At 43.8% G+C, this 20,059-nt stretch overlaps 1 protein-coding gene across 1 annotated transcript in view; it reads right to left on the reverse strand.

The window, feature by feature from the left end:
* Positions 1 to 5,641: 5,641 nt before the first annotated feature.
* Positions 5,642 to 20,059, reverse strand: part of LOC143768702 (acyl-coenzyme A thioesterase THEM4-like) — a 118,939-nt gene continuing 104,521 nt past the window's right edge. The window contains exons 7-8 of the mRNA XM_077257352.1: positions 19,552 to 19,676; positions 5,642 to 5,882 (exon numbers count right to left, since the gene is read on the reverse strand). Of these exons, the coding sequence (XP_077113467.1) occupies positions 5,857 to 5,882; positions 19,552 to 19,676 (151 nt within the window). The 3' untranslated portion in view covers positions 5,642 to 5,856. The remainder of the gene's footprint in view (positions 5,883 to 19,551; positions 19,677 to 20,059) is intronic.

Consider the following 20,059-nt stretch of genomic DNA (forward strand, 5'->3'; position numbering starts at 1 on the left):
CTCAAGATCTACTGTGCCCAGCCACGACTGCGTTTCTTGTTGCAAGAACTCGGACAGAACTTCCGCGGTGTGTCTGTTGTCGCCCAAACACTTCATAGCCAATACAGCCTGCTGACGCTTGGCAGTAGCTGGCCCATAATGGGACAACTGGTGTGCAACAGTGTCATCTGCCGATGGAGTGGTTGGCCGACTGCGTTCTGTGGAAGAGCTGTAGCTTCTGCAGGAGGACGAGGAGGAGGAGGAGGGGGTGCGAACGCCTACAGCCAACTGTTTCCTAGACCGTGGGCTAGGCACAACTGTCCCTAAATTGATGTCGCCTGTGGACCCTGCATCCACCACATTCACCCAGTGTGCCGTGATGGACACATAACGTCCCTGGCCATGCCTACTGGTCCATGCATCTGTAGTCAGGTGCACCTTTGTACTCACAGATTGCCTGAGTGCATGGACGATGCGCTGTTTAACATGCTGGTGCAGGGCTGGGATGGCTTTTCTGGAAAAAAAGTGTCGACTGGGTAGCTCGTATCGTGGTTCAGCGTACTCCATCAGGGCTTTGAAAGCTTCGCTTTCAACTAACCGGTAGGGCATCATCTCTAACGAGATTAGTCTAGCTATGTGGGCGTTAAAACCCTGTGTACGCGGATGCGAGGATAAGTACTTCCTTTTTCTAACCAGAGTCTCATGTAGGGTGAGCTGGACTGGAGAGCTGTAGATCGTGGAACTTTCGGGTGTGCCGGTGGACATGGCAGACTGAGAGACGGTTGGAGACGGTATTGTTTCCGCCGGTGCCCTACATGCAATATTTCCTCCTACAAAACTGGTGATTCCCTGACCCTGACTGCTTTTGGCTGGCAAAGAAACCTGCACAGATACTGCCGGTGGTGCGGAAAATGGTGGCCTTACAGTGACGGAAGGGATGTTGCGTTGCTGACTAGCTTCATTGGCCGAGGGTGCTACAACCTTGAGGGACGTTTGGTAGTTAGTCCAGGCTTGAGAATGCATGGTGGTTAAGTGTCTATGCATGCAACTAGTATTTAGACTTTTCAGATTCTGACCTCTGCTTAAGCTAGTTGAACATTTTTGACAGATGACTTTGCGCTGATCAGTTGGATGTTGTTTAAAAAAATGCCAGACTGCACTCTTCCTAGACTCTGATCCCTTTTCAGGGATTGCAGACTGAGCTTTAACCGGATGGCAACGCTGTGCTCCAACAGGTTTTGGCTTTGACACGCGTTTTGGTCCAGATACGGGCCCGGCAGATGGAACCTGTTGCGATGTTGATGCCTGCTGCGGCCCCTCCTCCACCTCCGCTTCTGAACTACTGCCGCCTGCACCCTGTTCCCCCAATGGCTGCCAATCGGGGTCAATAACTGGGTCATCTATTACCTCCTCTTCGAGCTCGTGTGCAACTTCGTCTGTGTCACTGTGTCGGTCGGTGGTATAGCGTTCGTGGCGGGGCAACATAGTCTCATCAGGGTCTGATTGTGGATCTGTACCCTGAGAGGGCAATGTGGTGGTCTGAGTCAAAGGAGCAGCATAGTACTCTGGCTGTGGCTGTGCATCAGTGCACTCCATGTCAGAATATACTTGTAATGGGCATGGCCTGTTAAATGTTTCACTTTCTAAGCCAGGGACGGTATGTGTAAAGAGCTCCATGGAGTGACCCGTTGTGTCGCCTGCTGCATCCTTCTCTCTTGTTGTAGTTTTTGCTGAGGAGGACAAGGAAGCGACTTGTCCCTGACCGTGAACATCCACAAGCGACGCGCTGCTTTTACATTTACCAGTTTCGGAAGAGGAGGCAAAAGAGCTAGAGGCTGAGTCTGCAATGTAAGCCAAAACTTGCTGTTGCTGCTCCGCCTTTAAAAGCGGTTTTCCTACTCCCAGAAAAGAGAGCGTTCGAGGCCTTGTGTAGCCTGACGACGAAACTGGCTCCACAGCTCCAGACTTAGGTGGAATATTTTTATCCCCACGACCACCTGATGCTCCACTACCACTACCATCATTACCAGCTGACAATGAACGCCCACGACGACCTCTTGCACCAGACTTCCTCATTGTTTTAAAATCTTAACCAAAGTAACTTTATTTGTTGCTATCAAACAACTTACACGGTGAGCTATAACTTCAGTATGATTTCAATATCCCTTAACAGGTTGGTGAGACCACAAGGAAAATCAGGCACAATGTTACACACTCTGTTTTCTGTGGCACAAAATCACAGAGATGACACACACGCAGGACTGTCACTCAAGCACTAATGTCAATATTAATCTCCCACCTAATTTATTTATTTTTTTTTCTCAGGGAGACTTTAGAAACCAAATAATATTAAAAAAAAAAAAAAAAAGGCTTTCTATGGCCCACAATTAGAGAGAGAGAGGTGGCACAACCAGGAGTCAAGACTGGCGCACAAGCTGAAAGGGCAATATTACTCTCCCACTGTTTTTTATGTTTTTTTTGTTTTTTTCAGGGAGACTTTAGAAACCAAATAATATTAAAAAAACCAAAAAAAAAAAAGGCTTTCTATGGCCCACTGAATGAAAGGGAGAGAGGTGGCACACCCAGGAGTCAAGACTGGCACACAAGCTGAAAGGGCAATATTACTCTCCCACTGTTTTTTTAGGTTTTTTTTTTTTTTTCAGGGAGAATTAGAAACCAAATAATATTAAAAAAAAAAAAAATAGGCTTTCTATGGCCCACTGAATGAAAGGGAGAGAGGTGGCACACCCAGGAGTCAAGACTGGCACACAAGCTGAAAGGGCAATATTACTCTCCCACTGTTTTTTTATGTATTTTTTGTTTTTTCAGGGAGACTTTAGAAACCCAATAATATTTTAAAAAAAAAATAAATAGGCTTTCTATGGCCCACTGAATGAGAGGGAGAGAGGTGGCACACCCAGGAGTCAAGACTGGCACACAAGCTGAAAGGGCAATATTACTCTCCCACTGTTTTTTTAGGTTTTTTTTTTTTTTTCAGGGAGAATTAGAAACCAAATAATATTAAAAAAAAAAAAAAAAAAAAAAAAAATAGGCTTGCTATAGCCCACTGAATGAGAGATAGCACACACAGCAGTGGCACACAAGCCCTTACTGAGGCCAATATTTTTCTCCCACTGATTGATGTAGTGTTTTTGTGTTGAGGTAGAATTTAGAACACAAATCACGGAAAAAATAAATAGGCTTTCTATGGCCCACTGAATGAAAGGGAGAGAGGTGGCACACCCAGGAGTCAAGACTGGCACACAAGCTGAAAGGGCAATATTACTCTCCCACTGTTTTTTTATGTATTTTTTGTTTTTTCAGGGAGACTTTAGAAACCCAATAATATTTAAAAAAAAAAATAAATAGGCTTTCTATGGCCCACTGAATGAGAGGGAGAGAGGTGGCACACCCAGGAGTCAAGACTGGCACACAAGCTGAAAGGGCAATATTACTCTCCCACTGTTTTTTTAGGTTTTTTTTTTTTTTTCAGGGAGAATTAGAAACCAAATAATATTAAAAAAAAAAAAATAGGCTTTCTATGGCCCACTGAATGAAAGGGAGAGAGGTGGCACACCCAGGAGTCAAGACTGGCACACAAGCTGAAAGGGCAATATTACTCTCCCACTGTTTTTTTATGTATTTTTTGTTTTTTTCAGGGAGACTTTAGAAACCCAATAATATTTAAAAAAAAAAATAAATAGGCTTTCTATGGCCCACTGAATGAGAGGGAGAGAGGTGGCACACCCAGGAGTCAAGACTGGCACACAAGCTGAAAGGGCAATATTACTCTCCCACTGTTTTTTTATGTATTTTTTGTTTTTTCAGGGAGACTTTAGAAACCCAATAATATTTAAAAAAAAAAATAAATAGGCTTTCTATGGCCCACTGAATGAGAGGGAGAGAGGTGGCACACCCAGGAGTCAAGACTGGCACACAAGCTGAAAGGGCAATATTACTCTCCCACTGTTTTTTTAGGTTTTTTTTTTTTTTTCAGGGAGAATTAGAAACCAAATAATATTAAAAAAAAAAAAATAGGCTTTCTATGGCCCACTGAATGAAAGGGAGAGAGGTGGCACACCCAGGAGTCAAGACTGGCACACAAGCTGAAAGGGCAATATTACTCTCCCACTGTTTTTTTATGTATTTTTTGTTTTTTTCAGGGAGACTTTAGAAACCCAATAATATTTAAAAAAAAAAATAAATAGGCTTTCTATGGCCCACTGAATGAGAGGGAGAGAGGTGGCACACCCAGGAGTCAAGACTGGCACACAAGCTGAAAGGGCAATATTACTCTCCCACTGTTTTTTTAGGTTTTTTTTTTTTTTCAGGGAGACTTTTGAAACCAAATAATATTAAAAAAAAAAAAAAAAAAAAATATAGGCTTGCTATAGCCCACTGAATGATAGCGCACACACAGCAGTGGCACACAAGCCCTGACTGAGGCCAATATTTTTCTCCCACTGATTGATGTAGTGTTTCTGTGTTGAGGTAGATTTTAGAACACAAATCACGGAAAAAATAAATAGGCTTTCTATGGCCCACTCAGTGAGAGATGGCACACACAGGGATGGCACTGTAGCAGAAATGCCAATCTTAATCTCCCACAAAAAAAAAACAAAAAAAAAAAAAAACTGTCCTACAATTACTATCTCCCTGCAGTAATGTAAGCCAGGTATGGCAGGCAGCAATAGGAGTGGACTGATGCACAAATTAAATAAAAAGTGTGGACAAACAAAAAAGATAGCTGTGCAGAAAGGAAGGAACAAGAGGATATGTGCTTTGAAAAAAGCAGTTGGTTTCCACAGTGGCGTACACACAGCAATACAGCTATCACGGAGCCTTCTAGGGCAGCCCAATGAGCTACAGCGCTGAGGGGAAAAAAAAAAAAAAATAGCTTCCACTGTTCCTGCACACCGAAGGTGGTGTTGGACAGTGGAAATCGCTGCAGCACAAGCGGTTTGGTGGTTAGTGGACCCTGCCTAACGCTCTCCCTGCTTCTGACGAAGCGGCAGCAACCTGTCCCTAAGCTCAGATCAGCAGCAGTAAGATGGCGGTCGGCGGGAACGCCCCTTTATAGCCCCTGTGACGCCGCAGACAGCAAGCCAATCACTGCAATGCCCTTCTCTAAGATGGTGGGGACCAGGATCTATGTCATCACGCTGCCCACACTCTGCGTTCACCTTCATTGGCTGAGAAATGGCGCTTTTCGCGTCATTGAAACGCGACTTTGGCGCGAAAGTCGCGTACCGCATGGCCGACAAGCACAGGGGTCGGATCGGGTTTCATGAGACGCCGACTTAGCCAAAAGTCGGCGACTTTTGAAAATGATCGACCCGTTTCGCTCAACCCTAGTTGCCAGTATGGGGCCCCAAAATTCTTAGTGGCAGCCCTGACTGTGTCACAATAGATAAAAACATGTCCTTCAACATGCAGAGAGATAAAGACCTTCCCCACTTCCTGTAGATAAATACAGACCTGTCTCCACCCCCTGTAATCCATTTTGGCCTTTCTGTTGCTACAGAGTGCAATTGACAAGAGGAGTGGAGTACAAGTTAGTAATAAAGCTGACACTTAGTGGCCCAGACTTTGGTACAATTTTGTTAGACATTGTATTGACCATTAGATAAACTTTATTGATATGATAGTGACCATTAGGAGGCCTCGCAGTTTTTTGATAATGAATTTGTAAAACTCAGCTATCTTGGAATGAGACTATCTACATTTATTAATTATTCACAGGTGCCATAATGTCATAAGTAGACCTTGATGCTGTAGTCCATCTTGAGAATTGAAGAGGACATTGAGTTGATGGTTGACCAGACTCTTTTCTTATGGACACGTAGTCATGAATCACCTGTTCCTGATGGTTCTCCTTTATCGGTTCGCCTTTATAAAGAGAACTGGTAATAAAAGCAAAGACTCTATCGACTGTAGAATACAACAGGGAAGTAATATCCTATCCAAGATACAAAGAACAAACTATGGGAACCCAAAAGTGCTAAATCTAATGGTATGAGCAAAAATGATGCATATGTTCATTAAATTTAAAGTGTTTTACTCTCAGACATTCTCCTTATTTTTTTTCAAGAGTGTTAGAGGAGAATATATTTGAGCAAAAGATTTGTGCCATTCAATTCAGCCCTCCATGGAAGAACAAAGGCAGTCTTCACTGCTACCACCCACATCTTTGTGGCATCAAACATGTCATGACATTTTATGAAACCTTGTGACTATACAGGTCCTTCTCAAAAAATTAGCATATAGTGTTAAATTTCATTATTTACCATAATGTAATGATTACAATTAAACTTTCATATATTATAGATTCATTATCCACCAACTGAAATTTGTCAGGTCTTTTATTGTTTTAATACTGATGATTTTGGCATACAACTCCTGATAACCCAAAAAACCTGTCTCAATAAATTAGCATATTTCACCCGTCCAATCAAATAAAAGTGTTTTTTAATAACAAACAAAAAAACCATCAAATAATAATGTTCAGTTATGCACTCAATACTTGGTCGGGAATCCTTTGGCAGAAATAACTGCTTCAATGCGGCGTGGCATGGAGGCAATCAGCCTGTGACACTGCTGAGATGTTATGGAGGCCCAGGATGCTTCAATAGCGGCCTTAACCCCTTCACCCCAAAGCCTGTTTTCACCTAAGTGACACGGCCAATTTTTACAATTCTGACCACTGTCACTTTATGAGGTCATAACTCTGAAACGCTTCAACGGATCCTGGTGATTCTGAGATTGTTTTCTCGTGACATATTGTACTTTATGATAGTGGTAAAACTTCTTCGATATGACTTGCATTTATTTGTGAAAAAAACAGAAATTTGTCGAAAATTATGAAAATTTAGCAATTTTCAAATTTTTCGTTTTTATGCCCTTAAATTAGAGAGTTATATCACATAATATAGTTAATAAACAACATTTCCCACATGTCTGCTTCACATCAGCACAATTTTGGAAACATAATTTTTTTTTGTTAGGGAGTTATAAGGGTTAAAAGTTGACCAGCGATTTCTCATTTTTGCAACAAAATTTGCAAAACCATTTTTTTTACGGACCACCTCAAACTTGAAGTGACTTTGAGGGGTCTATATGACAGAAAATGTCCAAAAGTGACACCATTCTAAAAACTGCACCCCTCAAGGTACTCTAAACCACATTCAAAAAGTTTATTAACCCTTCAGGTGCTTCACAGGAATTTTTGGAATGTTTAAAAAAAATTGAACATTTAACTTTTTTTTCACAAAATTTTTACTTCAGATCCAATTTGTTTTATTTTACCAAGGGTAACAGGAGAAATTGGACCAAAAAAGTCGTTGTACAATTTGTCCTGAGTACGCCGATACCCCACATGTTGGGGTAAACCATTGATTGGGCACATGGCAGAGCTCGGAAGGGAAGGAGCGCCATTTGACTTTTCAATGCAAGATTTGCTGGAATTGAGATCGGAGCCCATGTCGCGATTGGAGAGCCCCTGACGTGCCTAAACAGTGGAAACCCCCACAAGTGACACCATTTTGGAAAGTAGACCCTCTAAGGAACTAATCTAGATGTGTGGTGAGCACTTTGAACCTCCAAGTGCTTCACAGAAGTTTATAATGTAGAGCCGTAAAAAAAATTAATATTAATTTTCACAAAAAATGATCTTTTTGCCCCAAATTTTTTATTTTCCCAAGGGTAGCAGGATAAATTGGACCCCAAAAGTTGTTGTGCAATTTGTCCTGAGTACGCTGATACCCCATATGTGGGGGTAAACCACTGTTTGGGCGCATGGCAGAGCTCGGAAGGGAAGGAGCGCCATTTGACTTTTCAATGCAAAATTGGCTGGAATTGAGATCGGAACCCATGTCGTGTTTGGAGAGCCCCTGACGTGCCTAAACAGTGGAAACCCCCACAAGTGATACCATTTTGGAAAGAAGACCCCCTAAGGAACTTATCTAGATGTGTGGTGAGCACTTTGAACCTCCAAGTGCTTCACAGAAGTTTATAATGTAGAGCCGTAAAAAAAAATTAATATTAATTTTCACAAAAAATGATCTTTTTGCCCCAAATTTTTTATTTTCCCAAGGGTAGCAGGATAAATTGGATGCCAAAAGTTGTTGTGCAATTTGTCCTGAGTACGCTGATACTTCATATATGGGGATAAACCACTGTTTGGGCGCATGGCAGAGCTCGGAAGGGAAGGAGCGCCATTTGACTTTTCAATGCAAAATTGGCTGGAATTGAGATCGGAACCCATGTCGTGTTTGGAGAGCCCCTGACGTGCCTAAACAGTGGAAACCCCCACAAGTGACACCATTTTGGAAAGAAGACCCCCTAAGGAACTTATCTAGATGTGTGGTGAGCACTTTGAACCTCCAAGTGCTTCACAGAAGTTTATAATGTAGAGCCGTAAAAAAAAATTAATATTAATTTTCACAAAAAATGATCTTTTTGCCCCAAATTTTTTATTTTCCCAAGGGTAGCAGGATAAATTGGATGCCAAAAGTTGTTGTGCAATTTGTCCTGAGTACGCTGATACTTCATATATGGGGATAAACCACTGTTTGGGCGCATGGCAGAGCTCGGAAGGGAAGGAGCGCCATTTGACTTTTCAATGCAAAATTGGCTGGAATTGAGATCGGAACCCATGTCGTGTTTGGAGAGCCCCTGACGTGCCTAAACAGTGGAAACCCCCACAAGTGACACCATTTTGGAAAGAAGACCCCCTAAGGAACTTATTTAGATGTGTGGTGAGCACTTTTAACCCCCAGTTGTTTCACTAAAGTTTAGAATGTAGCGCTGTGAAAATCAAAAAATCATTTTTTCTTTCCACAAAATGATGTTTTAGCCCGCAATTTTTTTTCCCCCAAGGGTAACAGGAGAAATTGGACCACAAAAGTTATTGTCCAATTTGTCCTGAGTACGCTGATACCCCATACATTGGGGGGAACCACTGTTTGGGCGCACGGCAGAGCTCGGAAGGGAAGGAGCGCCGTTTGAAATGCAGACTTAGATGGATTGGTCTGCAGGTGTCATGTTGCATTTGCAGAGCCCCTGATGTACCTAAACAGTAGAAACCCCCCACAAGTGACCCCATATTGGAAACTAGACCCCCCACGGAACTTATCTAGATGTGTTGTGAGAACTTTGAACCAACAAGTGTTTCACTACAGTTTATCACGCAGAGCCATGAAAATAAAAAAAAATTTTTTTCCACGAAAATTATATTTTAGCCCCCACATTTTTATTTTCCCAAGGGTAACAGGAGAAATTGGACAACAAAAGTTGTTGTCCAATTTGTCCTGAGTACGCTGATACTTCATATATGGGGATAAACCACTGTTTGGGCGCATGGCAGAGCTCGGAAGGGAAGGAGCGCCATTTGACTTTTCAATGCAAAATTGGCTGGAATTGAGATCGGAACCCATGTCGTGTTTGGAGAGCCCCTGACGTGCCTAAACAGTGGAAACCCCCACAAGTGACACCATTTTGGAAAGAAGACCCCCTAAGGAACTTATCTAGATGTGTGGTGAGCACTTTGAACCTCCAAGTGCTTCACAGAAGTTTATAATGTAGAGCCGTAAAAAAAAATTAATATTAATTTTCACAAAAAATGATCTTTTTGCCCCAAATTTTTTATTTTCCCAAGGGTAGCAGGATAAATTGGATGCCAAAAGTTGTTGTGCAATTTGTCCTGAGTACGCTGATACTTCATATATGGGGATAAACCACTGTTTGGGCGCATGGCAGAGCTCGGAAGGGAAGGAGCGCCATTTGACTTTTCAATGCAAAATTGGCTGGAATTGAGATCGGAACCCATGTCGTGTTTGGAGAGCCCCTGACGTGCCTAAACAGTGGAAACCCCCACAAGTGACACCATTTTGGAAAGAAGACCCCCTAAGGAACTTATCTAGATGTGTGGTGAGCACTTTGAACCTCCAAGTGCTTCACAGAAGTTTATAATGTAGAGCCGTAAAAAAAAATTAATATTAATTTTCACAAAAAATGATCTTTTTGCCCCAAATTTTTTATTTTCCCAAGGGTAGCAGGATAAATTGGATGCCAAAAGTTGTTGTGCAATTTGTCCTGAGTACGCTGATACTTCATATATGGGGATAAACCACTGTTTGGGCGCATGGCAGAGCTCGGAAGGGAAGGAGCGCCATTTGACTTTTCAATGCAAAATTGGCTGGAATTGAGATCGGAACCCATGTCGTGTTTGGAGAGCCCCTGACGTGCCTAAACAGTGGAAACCCCCACAAGTGACACCATTTTGGAAAGAAGACCCCCTAAGGAACTTATTTAGATGTGTGGTGAGCACTTTTAACCCCCAGTTGTTTCACTAAAGTTTAGAATGTAGCGCTGTGAAAATCAAAAAATCATTTTTTCTTTCCACAAAATGATGTTTTAGCCCGCAATTTTTTTTCCCCCAAGGGTAACAGGAGAAATTGGACCACAAAAGTTATTGTCCAATTTGTCCTGAGTACGCTGATACCCCATACATTGGGGGGAACCACTGTTTGGGCGCACGGCAGAGCTCGGAAGGGAAGGAGCGCCGTTTGAAATGCAGACTTAGATGGATTGGTCTGCAGGTGTCATGTTGCATTTGCAGAGCCCCTGATGTACCTAAACAGTAGAAACCCCCCACAAGTGACCCCATATTGGAAACTAGACCCCCCACGGAACTTATCTAGATGTGTTGTGAGAACTTTGAACCAACAAGTGTTTCACTACAGTTTATCACGCAGAGCCATGAAAATAAAAAAAATTTTTTTTCCACGAAAATTATATTTTAGCCCCCACATTTTTATTTTCCCAAGGGTAACAGGAGAAATTGGACAACAAAAGTTGTTGTCCAATTTGTCCTGAGTACGCTGATACTTCATATATGGGGATAAACCACTGTTTGGGCGCACGGCAGAGCTCGGAAGGGAAGGAGCGCCGTTTGAAATGCAGACTTAGATGGATTGGTCTGCAGGTGTCATGTTGCATTTGCAGAGCCCCTGATGTACCTAAACAGTAGAAACCCCCCACAAGTGACCCCATATTGGAAACTAGACCCCCCACGGAACTTATCTAGATGTGTTGTGAGAACTTTGAACCCCCAAGTGCTTCACTACAGTTTATAACGCAGAGCCGCGAAAATAAAAAATTTATTTTTTTCCACGAAAATTATATTTTAGCCCCCATGTTTTTATTTTTCCAAGGATAAGGCTGGTTTCACACTTGCGTTTTTTTTAAAAACGCATGTGTGAAAAAACGCATGTAATCGCGGTAAAACGCATGCGTTTTTTTAGACGCATGCGTTTTTATAGAAAAACACAAGAAAACAAGAAAAAACCAAAAAACCCTAACCCTACCCCTAACCCTACCCCTACCCCTAACCTGAAATACGTGGCACTGAAATACGTGGCACTGAAATACGTTTATATACGTATATACGTATATACGTATATAAGTGCCACGATATTTCAGTGGCCACGTATATAAGTGCCACGTATATAAGTGCCACGTATATAAGTGCCACGTATATAAGTGCCACGTATATAAGTGCCACGTATATAAGTGCCACGTATATAAGTGCCACGTATTTCAGTGCCACGTATTTCATGTACATGCCACGATATTTAAGTGCCACGTATATAAGTGCCACGTATATAAGTGCCACGTATATAAGTGCCACGTATATAAGTGCCACGTATATAAGTGCCACGTATATAAGTGCCACGTATTTAAGTGCCACGTATTTAAGTGCCACGTATTTAAGTGCCACGTATTTCACGTAAATGCCACGATATTTCAGTGCCACGTATTTCACTGAAATACCGTGGCACTTAAATACGTGGCACTGAAATATCGTGGCACTGAAATATCGTGGCACTGAAATATCGTGGCACTGAAATACGTGGCACTGAAATACGTGGCACTGAAATACGTGGCACTGAAATACGTGGCACTGAAATACGTGGCACTATGACTGTCAGAAAATGTTCATTAAACGGTTAGGGATGAGTTTAGGGGTAGGGTTAGGGTTTGGATCCCTTTATCACCTTGATGGTGGTGGGTGACTTTTCAGTGTGTTCTGTTTTTTTTCTATAAAAACGCATGCGTTTTTAACGCAAACAAACGCGTTGAGATCGGACGCCATGTCGCGTTTGGAGAGCCCCTGATGTGCCTAAACAGTGAAAACTCCCCAATTCTAACTGAAACCCTAACCCCAACCCTAACCCTAGTCCTAACCCTAGCGCTACTTTCACACTAGCGTTTTTTTGCATACGTCGCAATGCGTCGTTTTGGCGAAAAAACGCATCCTGCAAAGTCATCTGCAGGATGCGTTTTTTCCCCATAGACTAACATTAGCGACGTATTGACACACGTCGCAAGCGTCGTGCGACGGTTGCGTCGTGTTGTGGCGGACAGCCGGCAGCAACAAACGTTACATGTAACTTTTTTTGTGCCGACGGTCCACCATTTCCGACCGCGCATGCGCGGCTGGAACTCCGCCCCCACCTCCCCGCACCTCACAATGGGGCAGCGGATGCGTGGAAAAACAGCATCCGCTGCCCCCGTTGTGCGGCGCTTGCACAGTATGCGTCGGTATGTCGGGCCGACGCAGCGCGACGGCCCCGTACCGACGCTAGTGTGAAAGTAGCCTAACGGGAAAATGGAAATAAATATATTTTTTAAAATTTCATTATTTTTCCCTAACTAAGGGGGTGATGAAGGGGGATTTGATTTACTTATATAGCGTTTTTTGGGCGGATTTTTATGATTGGCAGCCGTCACACACTAAAAGACGCTTTTTATTGCAAACAATAGTTTTTGCATCACCACATTTTGAGAGCTATAATTTTTCCATATTTTGGTCCACAGAGTCATGTGAGATCTTGTTTTTTGCGGGACGAGTTGACGTTTTTGCTGGTACCATTTTCGGGTACATGACATTTTTTGATCGCTTTTTATTCCGATTTTTGGGAGGCGGAATGAACAAAAACCAGCAATTCCTGAAATTCTTTTAGGGGGGGCGTTTATACCGTTCTGCGCTTGGTAAAAAGGATAAAGCAGTTTTATTCTTCGGGTCAGTACGATTACAGCGATACCTCATTTATATAATTTTTTTATGTTTTGGCGCTTTTACACAATAAAAACTATTTTATATAAAAAAATAATTGTTTTTGCATCGCTTTATTCTGAGAGCTATAACTTTTTTATTTTTCTGCTGATGATGCTGTATGGCGGCTTTTTTTTTGCGGGACAAGATGACGTTTTCAGCGGTACCATGGTTATTTATATCCGTCTTTTTGATCGCGTGTTATTCCACTTTTTGTTTGGCGGTATGAGAATAAAGCGTTGTTTTTTGCCTCGTTTTTTTTTTTTTTTTTTTACGGTGTTCACTGAAGGGGTTAACTAGTGATATAGTTTTATAGGTGGGGTTGTTACGGACGCGGCGATACTAAATATGTGTACTTTTATTGTGTGGTGTTTTTTTTATTTAGATAAAGAAATGTATTTATGGGAATATATTTATTTTTTTTTTCTTTATTTAGGAATTTTTTTTTTTTTTTTTTTTTACACATTTGGAAAAATTTTTTTTTTACTTTTTTACTTTGTCCCAGGAGGGGACATCACAGATCGGTGATCAGACCGTGTGCATAGCACTCGGTCTGATCACCGATGTGACAGGCACGTTCCACAGGCTTGCCGGCGCCTGCTATGAGGATTCTCAGCAGACGCCGGCAAGCAGGGTCATCTTATGACCCGGAAGGAGTCCCACGGCCATCTTGGATCCGGGGACTCCTTCCAGGTCACCGGAGCAGTGCGATCTCATCGCGCTGCTCCGGTGGGAGAGCGCAGGGAGCCCCCGTCCCTGCGCGATCCCCCTCTATGCCGCTGTCACTATTGACAGCGGCATCAGAGGGGTTAAATGGCCGCGATCGGCGACAGCGCCGATCGTGGGCATTGCTGCGGGGTGTCAGCTGTCATATACAGCTGACACCCGCACCCGATCACCGCGGCGCTCAGCGTGAGACCGCGGTGATCGGGGCGCCGTACTAGTACTGCGGCTGGCACTAATGCAGTGCCGGCAGCGCCGTACTAGTACGGCGCATGTCACGAAGGGGTTAAGCTCATCCAGAGTGTTGGGTCTTGCGTCTCTCAACTTTCTCTTCACAATATCCCACAGATTCTCTATGGGGTTCAGGTCAGGAGAGTTGGCAGGCCAATTGAGCACAGTAATAGCATGGTCAGTAAACCATTTACCAGTGGTTTTGGCACTGTGAGCAGGTGCCAGGTCGTGCTGAAAAATGAAATCTTCATCTCCATAAAGCATTTCAGCCGATGGAAGCATGAAGTGCTCCAAAATCTCCTGATAGCTAGCTGCATTGACCCTGCCCTTGATGAAACACAGTGGACCAACACCAGCAGCTGACATGGCACCCCACACCATCACTGACTGTGGGTACTTGACACTGGACTTCAGGCATTTTGGCATTTCCTTCTCCCCAGTCTTCCTCCAGACTCTGGCACCTTGATTTCCGAATGACATGCAAAATTTGCTTTCATCAGAAAAAAGTACTTGGGACCACTTAGCAACAGTCCAGTGCTGCTTCTCTGTAGCCCAGGTCAGGCGCTTCTGCCGCTGTTTATGGTTCAAAAGTGGCTTTACCTGGGGAATGCGGCACCTGTAGCCCATTTCCTGCACACGCCTGTGCACGGTGGCTCTGGATGTTTCCACACCAGACTCAGTCCACTGCTTCCTCAGGTTCCCCAAGGTCTGGAATCGGTCCTTCTCCACAATCTTCCTCAGGGTCCGGTCACCTCTTCTCATTGTACAGCGTTTTCTGCCACATTGTTTCCTTCCAACAGACTTACCATTGAGGTGCCTTGATACAGCACTCTGGGAACAGCCTATTTGTTGAGAAATTTCTTTCTGGGTCTTACCCTCTTGCTTGAGGGTGTCAATGATGGCCTTTTTGACATCTGTCAGGTCGCTAGTCTTACCCATGATGGGGGTTTTGAGTAATGAACCAGGCAGGGAGTTTTTAAAAGCCTCAGGTATCTTTTGCATGTGTTTAGAGTTAATTAATTGATTCAGAAGATTAGGGTAATAGGTCATTTAGAGAACCTTTTCTTGATATGCTAATTTATTGAGACAGGTTTTTTGGGTTATCAGGAGTTGTATGCCAAAATCATCAGTATTAAAACAATAAAAGACCTGACAAATTTCAGTTGGTGGATAATGAATCTATAATATATGAAAGTTTAATTGTAATCATTACATTATGGTAAATAATGAAATTTAACACTATATGCTAATTTTTTGAGAAGGACCTGTATAACATAATGATGTTGATGGCCTAGTAACACCATACACATCCAGGATGCCATGCGGAAAATTAAAGTTGGCTAGTCTGAGTATCACAGATTTTTGGACTGGACTCTGGACCATAGAAGGATGAATCTTTTTTGCTCAACTCTAGATAGATATAGCAACCAATGAATATACAGCTCTGGCAAAATGAAGAGACCACTGCACAGTTTTCTAAAAATCAGCTTCACTACATGTCTGACAGCCATTCCATTTCAGTGTCAGTTGAATTCAAGCAAGAGTACAGCTCATTCTACTTAATGTGCTTCTGATTAGGTGATCACCTGAACAAAATCGTATTTAATGAGGGAAAGTATAAAAAAACACCGCTGTGGTCTTTACAATCCTCTTGCAATAGGTGTAACAAACAATGCTGGCATCACTGCATGGCCTCCCATCCCCCACCTGCATTACACTCAAACTCACTTCTCTGGGCCTTGTTGTGACTTCTCTCTGCTGCCAGCTCCATGCTGTGGGCCTCATGTCTGCTGTTTGCTCTGTGCATGCTCTGTCTGTATGCATAGGGGGGCGGCCCGCAACTCCTGTTTTTTATAGAGACTGTGTGCACCTTGCTAAGGTGTCCCTGGCCAATTGCCTTGAGGCTTCCTGTATTTAAGACATTCCCACCCATTGGTGGGGGCCTGTGCAACTTACTCCCTCAGTCAGTTCTTAGCTGCTGAGGTGCCAGGCCCTGTTTCGCTTACTTCCATGTCTGCCACCCAGAGGAATGTTGTACCCTGGTCTGTTTTCTGTGTAGCCACCCAGCGGGGCTTCGTACCCTGGCCTATGTCTGCCAACCAAGAGGGGCGTCGTACCCAGGCTTGTGTCCATGTCTCTGTGCCTTGTCTCGTTCCTGACTCTGTCTTAGTCTAGCCCCGTTCCTGTGACTGTTTATATCCCTGCCTTGGTTTCCTTTCTCTGCTGTGCGTACTCTGTGTCTTGCTTTGCTCTGCTTTCGGCTCTGCTCTCTGCAACCTTGCTTAGCTCCTTGCTCTGCGTTCTGTGACCTTGCTCTGCACTGTGTTTTTGCTCTCGGCTCTGCACTCTGTGTCTTGCTCTGCACTCTGATTTTGCTCTGCACTCTGTGGCTTTGCTCTCAGCGCTGCTCTCTGTAGCTTTGCTCTGCGCTTTGCTCTGTACTCTGACTTTGCTCTGCACTCTGTGGCCCTGCTCTGCGGCTCCGCTCAGCTCTAGCTCTGCGGCTCCGCTTCTTGTGGTTCTACTTTGCTCCGCTCCTTGCGGTTCTACCTGGCTCCGCTCCTTGCGGTTCTACTCCGGCTCTTGGCTCCGCCTCCTGCATTTCTGCACTCGGCTCCGCCTCCAGCTCTTGGCTCCGCGTCCTGCTCTTGGCTCCGCCTCCTGCGTTTCTGTTCTTGGCTCTAGCTCCTGTGCTTTCGCTCTGCATCCGCTCTTGCGGTCTTTATCTACCTATTCTTAAGTCCTCGTGTCTGAACAGGTTCTTACCTGTTCTACATACCTGCCTGCAGACTGGTCCCTACTGCTACTTCCAGTGTACCTGCCTGCCTACCAGAGAGCCAGCCGTGACCGTCTGCCTGCCAGTGTCTCTGTTGTACCCATCTGCCTACCTGTGTCCCAGCCGTGCCACCTGTTGCCAGAGTGCCAGCCGTGCCCGCTTGCCTGTTTATGTTCCGTTCCCCGGTGGGATCAGCAGCCACAGCCAGACACCACAATGGAGTGGTACTTGGTAGCTTCCTATTGCACAAGTCTGACCTCACCATCAGAGGCTCCAGCGAACACCTAGGAAGCTACTTAGTTACGCCCCTTCCAGGGAAGTTTGGTCTGTGGTCCAGTGGGGCCACACCCCCGCATGCCCGCGCCAACCAGTCTGGGCGTGAGCATGACAATCGGACAGGCTGGATGGCAAAACAAGTGCTAGGAATTGCCCAAAAGTAGTTTGAATGAAAAAATAACTTTTAACCATGCCAAAGGAGTTGAAAAGAAGTCTTGAGAGAGAAAAAGAAGGGCTCAATTCTGGCTTTATTAGCAGAGTGATACAGTGAGCGTCATGTTGACTCTATCCTTAAAATTTCGAATACGGCAGTCCATTACAACAAGGTCAAGCAGCAGAAATTGGGGACAACAAAGCTACAGACCAGCAGAGGGTGAAAGCGACTCTCCACTGACTGGAATGACCATCATCTTATTCGAATGTCACTCAGCAACCACAGGATGACATCAAGTGACCTACAAAAGGAATGGCCAATGGCAGCTGGGGTGAATTGCACGGCAAGAAAAGTTCGTAACAAGCTCCTAGAGGCAGGGCTCAAGTCATGTAAAGCTAGAAAAAAGCCTTTCATCAATGAGAAGCAAAGGAGAGCCAGGCTGAAGTTTGCCAAAGACCATAGGGAATGGACCATAGAGGACTGGAGTAAGGTAATCTCTGATGAGTTTAATTTGTAGCTTTGCCCAACACCTGGTCATCTAATGGTTAGACGGAGACCTGGAAAGGCGTATAAGCCACAGTGTCTTGCACCCACTGTGAAATTTGGTGGAGGATCGGTGATGATCTGGGGATGCTTCAGCAAGGCTGGAATTGGGCAGGTTAATCTTCGCGAAGGACATATGAATCAAGCCACATACAAGGTTATCCTTGAAAAACACTTGCTTCCTTCTGCTCAGGCAATATTCCCCAACTCTGAGGACTAGTTTTTCCAGCAGGACAATGCCCCATGCCACACAGCTAGGTCAATCAATGTGTGGATGAAGGAGCACCACATCAAGACCCTGTCATGGCCAGCCCAATCTCCAGAGCTGAACCCCATTGAAAACCTCTGGAATTTAATAAAGAGGAAGATGGATAGTCACAAGCCATCAAACAACGAAAAACTGCTTACATTTTTGTACCATGAGTGGCATAAGGTCACCCAAAATCAGTGTGAAAGACTGGTTGAAAGCATGCCAAGACGCATGAAAGCTGTGATTAAAAATCATGGTTATTCCACCAAATATTAATTTCTAAACTCTTCCTGAGTTAAAACATTAGTATTGTTGTTTCTAAATGAATAAGAACTTGTTTTCTTTGCATTATTTGAGGTCTGAAAGCACTGTTTCTTTTTTATTATTTTAACGATTTCTTATTTGCTGCAAATAAACACAAAATTTTTAGCTTGGAAATTTGGAGACATGTTGCCAGTAGTGTTGAGCATTCCGATACCGCAAGTATCGGGTATCGGCCGATACTTGCGGGTATCGGAATTCCGATACCGAGATCCGATACTTTTGTGGTATCGGGTATCGGTATCGAAACAATATTAATGTAATAATGTGTAAAAGAGAGAATTAAAATAAAAAATATTGCTATACTCACCTCTCCGACGCAGCCTGCACCTTACTGAGGGAACCGGCAGCGTTCTTTGCTTAAAATTCGCGCGTTTACTTCCTTACGTGAAGTCCCGGCTTGTGATTGGTCGCGTGCCGCCCATGTGGCCGCGACGCGACCAATCACAGCAAGCCGTGACGTAATTCAGGTCCTTCAGGATTTTAAAATTACGTTCTGGCTTGTGATTGGTCGCGTCGCGGTCACATGGGCGACGCGACCAATCATAAGCCAGAACGTAATTTTAAAATCCTGAAGGACCTGAAATTACGTCACGGCTTGCTGTGATTGGTCGCGTCGCGGCCACATGGGCGGCACGCGACCAATCACAAGCCGGGACTTCACGTAAGGAAGTAAACGCGCGAATTTTAAGCAAAGAACGCTCCCGGTTCCCTCGGTAAGGTGCAGGCTGCGTCGGAGAGGTGAGTATAGCAATATTTTTTATTTTAATTCTTTCTTTTACACATTAATATGGATCCCAGGGCCTGAAGGAGAGTTTCCTCTCCTTCAGACCCTGGGAACCATCAGGGATACCGTCCGATACTTGAGTCCCATTGACTTGTATTGGTATCGGGTATCGGATTGGATCCGATACTTTGCCGGTATCGGCCGATACTTTCCGATACCGATACTTTCAAGTATTGGATGGTATCGCTCAACACTAGTTGCCAGTAGTTTATAGAATAAAACAGCAATGTACATTTTACTCAAAAATATACCTATAACTAGAAAAATCAGAGAAACTGAAAATTTTGCAATGGTCTCTTAATTTTTGCCAGAGCTGTAAGATCTGTTATGAAAATTCAATATTGTAAGTAAATTATTCTTCTAAACAGTCTTGAGGGCTATTTTACTTACTCACCTGTAGCTTCTGCATGAAGTATGATGCCATCATGACTTTGGATATTACAGATCGAATAAACCTTCCGTCCTTCAATTTTGTCCACATGACTGTCAACAAATAAGGTACACCCCAGTTTTATGGGCCTGCCAAGTAAAATGTTACCAGAAGAAGCTGAGTTTCCTCCATTAGAATTCTTATCTATAAAGACTAGTACACTGGGACTGAAGACTAGTGGTTCTGTAGTGTAGACCAAGAGTGATACATGGGGACATACTTGCTAAAATCCATAGTTCTAGACATTTAAAGGGAACCTGTCAGCAGGATTATGCACAGTAGCCTGCAGTGTCAGGTCGGCACCGATATACTAATTACAATGATTCCTGCTGATGTTGTGGTTGTTGTTTAATCTTTTGTTTTCAGTTTTGAGTTAATGATATGCCCGTCATGCTTCGGGTCGACCTGTGGGGGGTCTTTATGTGGTGCTCTGATTAGGTATTCGTCAGTATGGTTTCTGACAGGTCATTGA

This window comes from Ranitomeya variabilis, chromosome 1 (assembly GCF_051348905.1).
Source record: "Ranitomeya variabilis isolate aRanVar5 chromosome 1, aRanVar5.hap1, whole genome shotgun sequence".
In the NCBI taxonomy this organism is placed as follows: Eukaryota; Metazoa; Chordata; class Amphibia; order Anura; family Dendrobatidae; genus Ranitomeya; species Ranitomeya variabilis.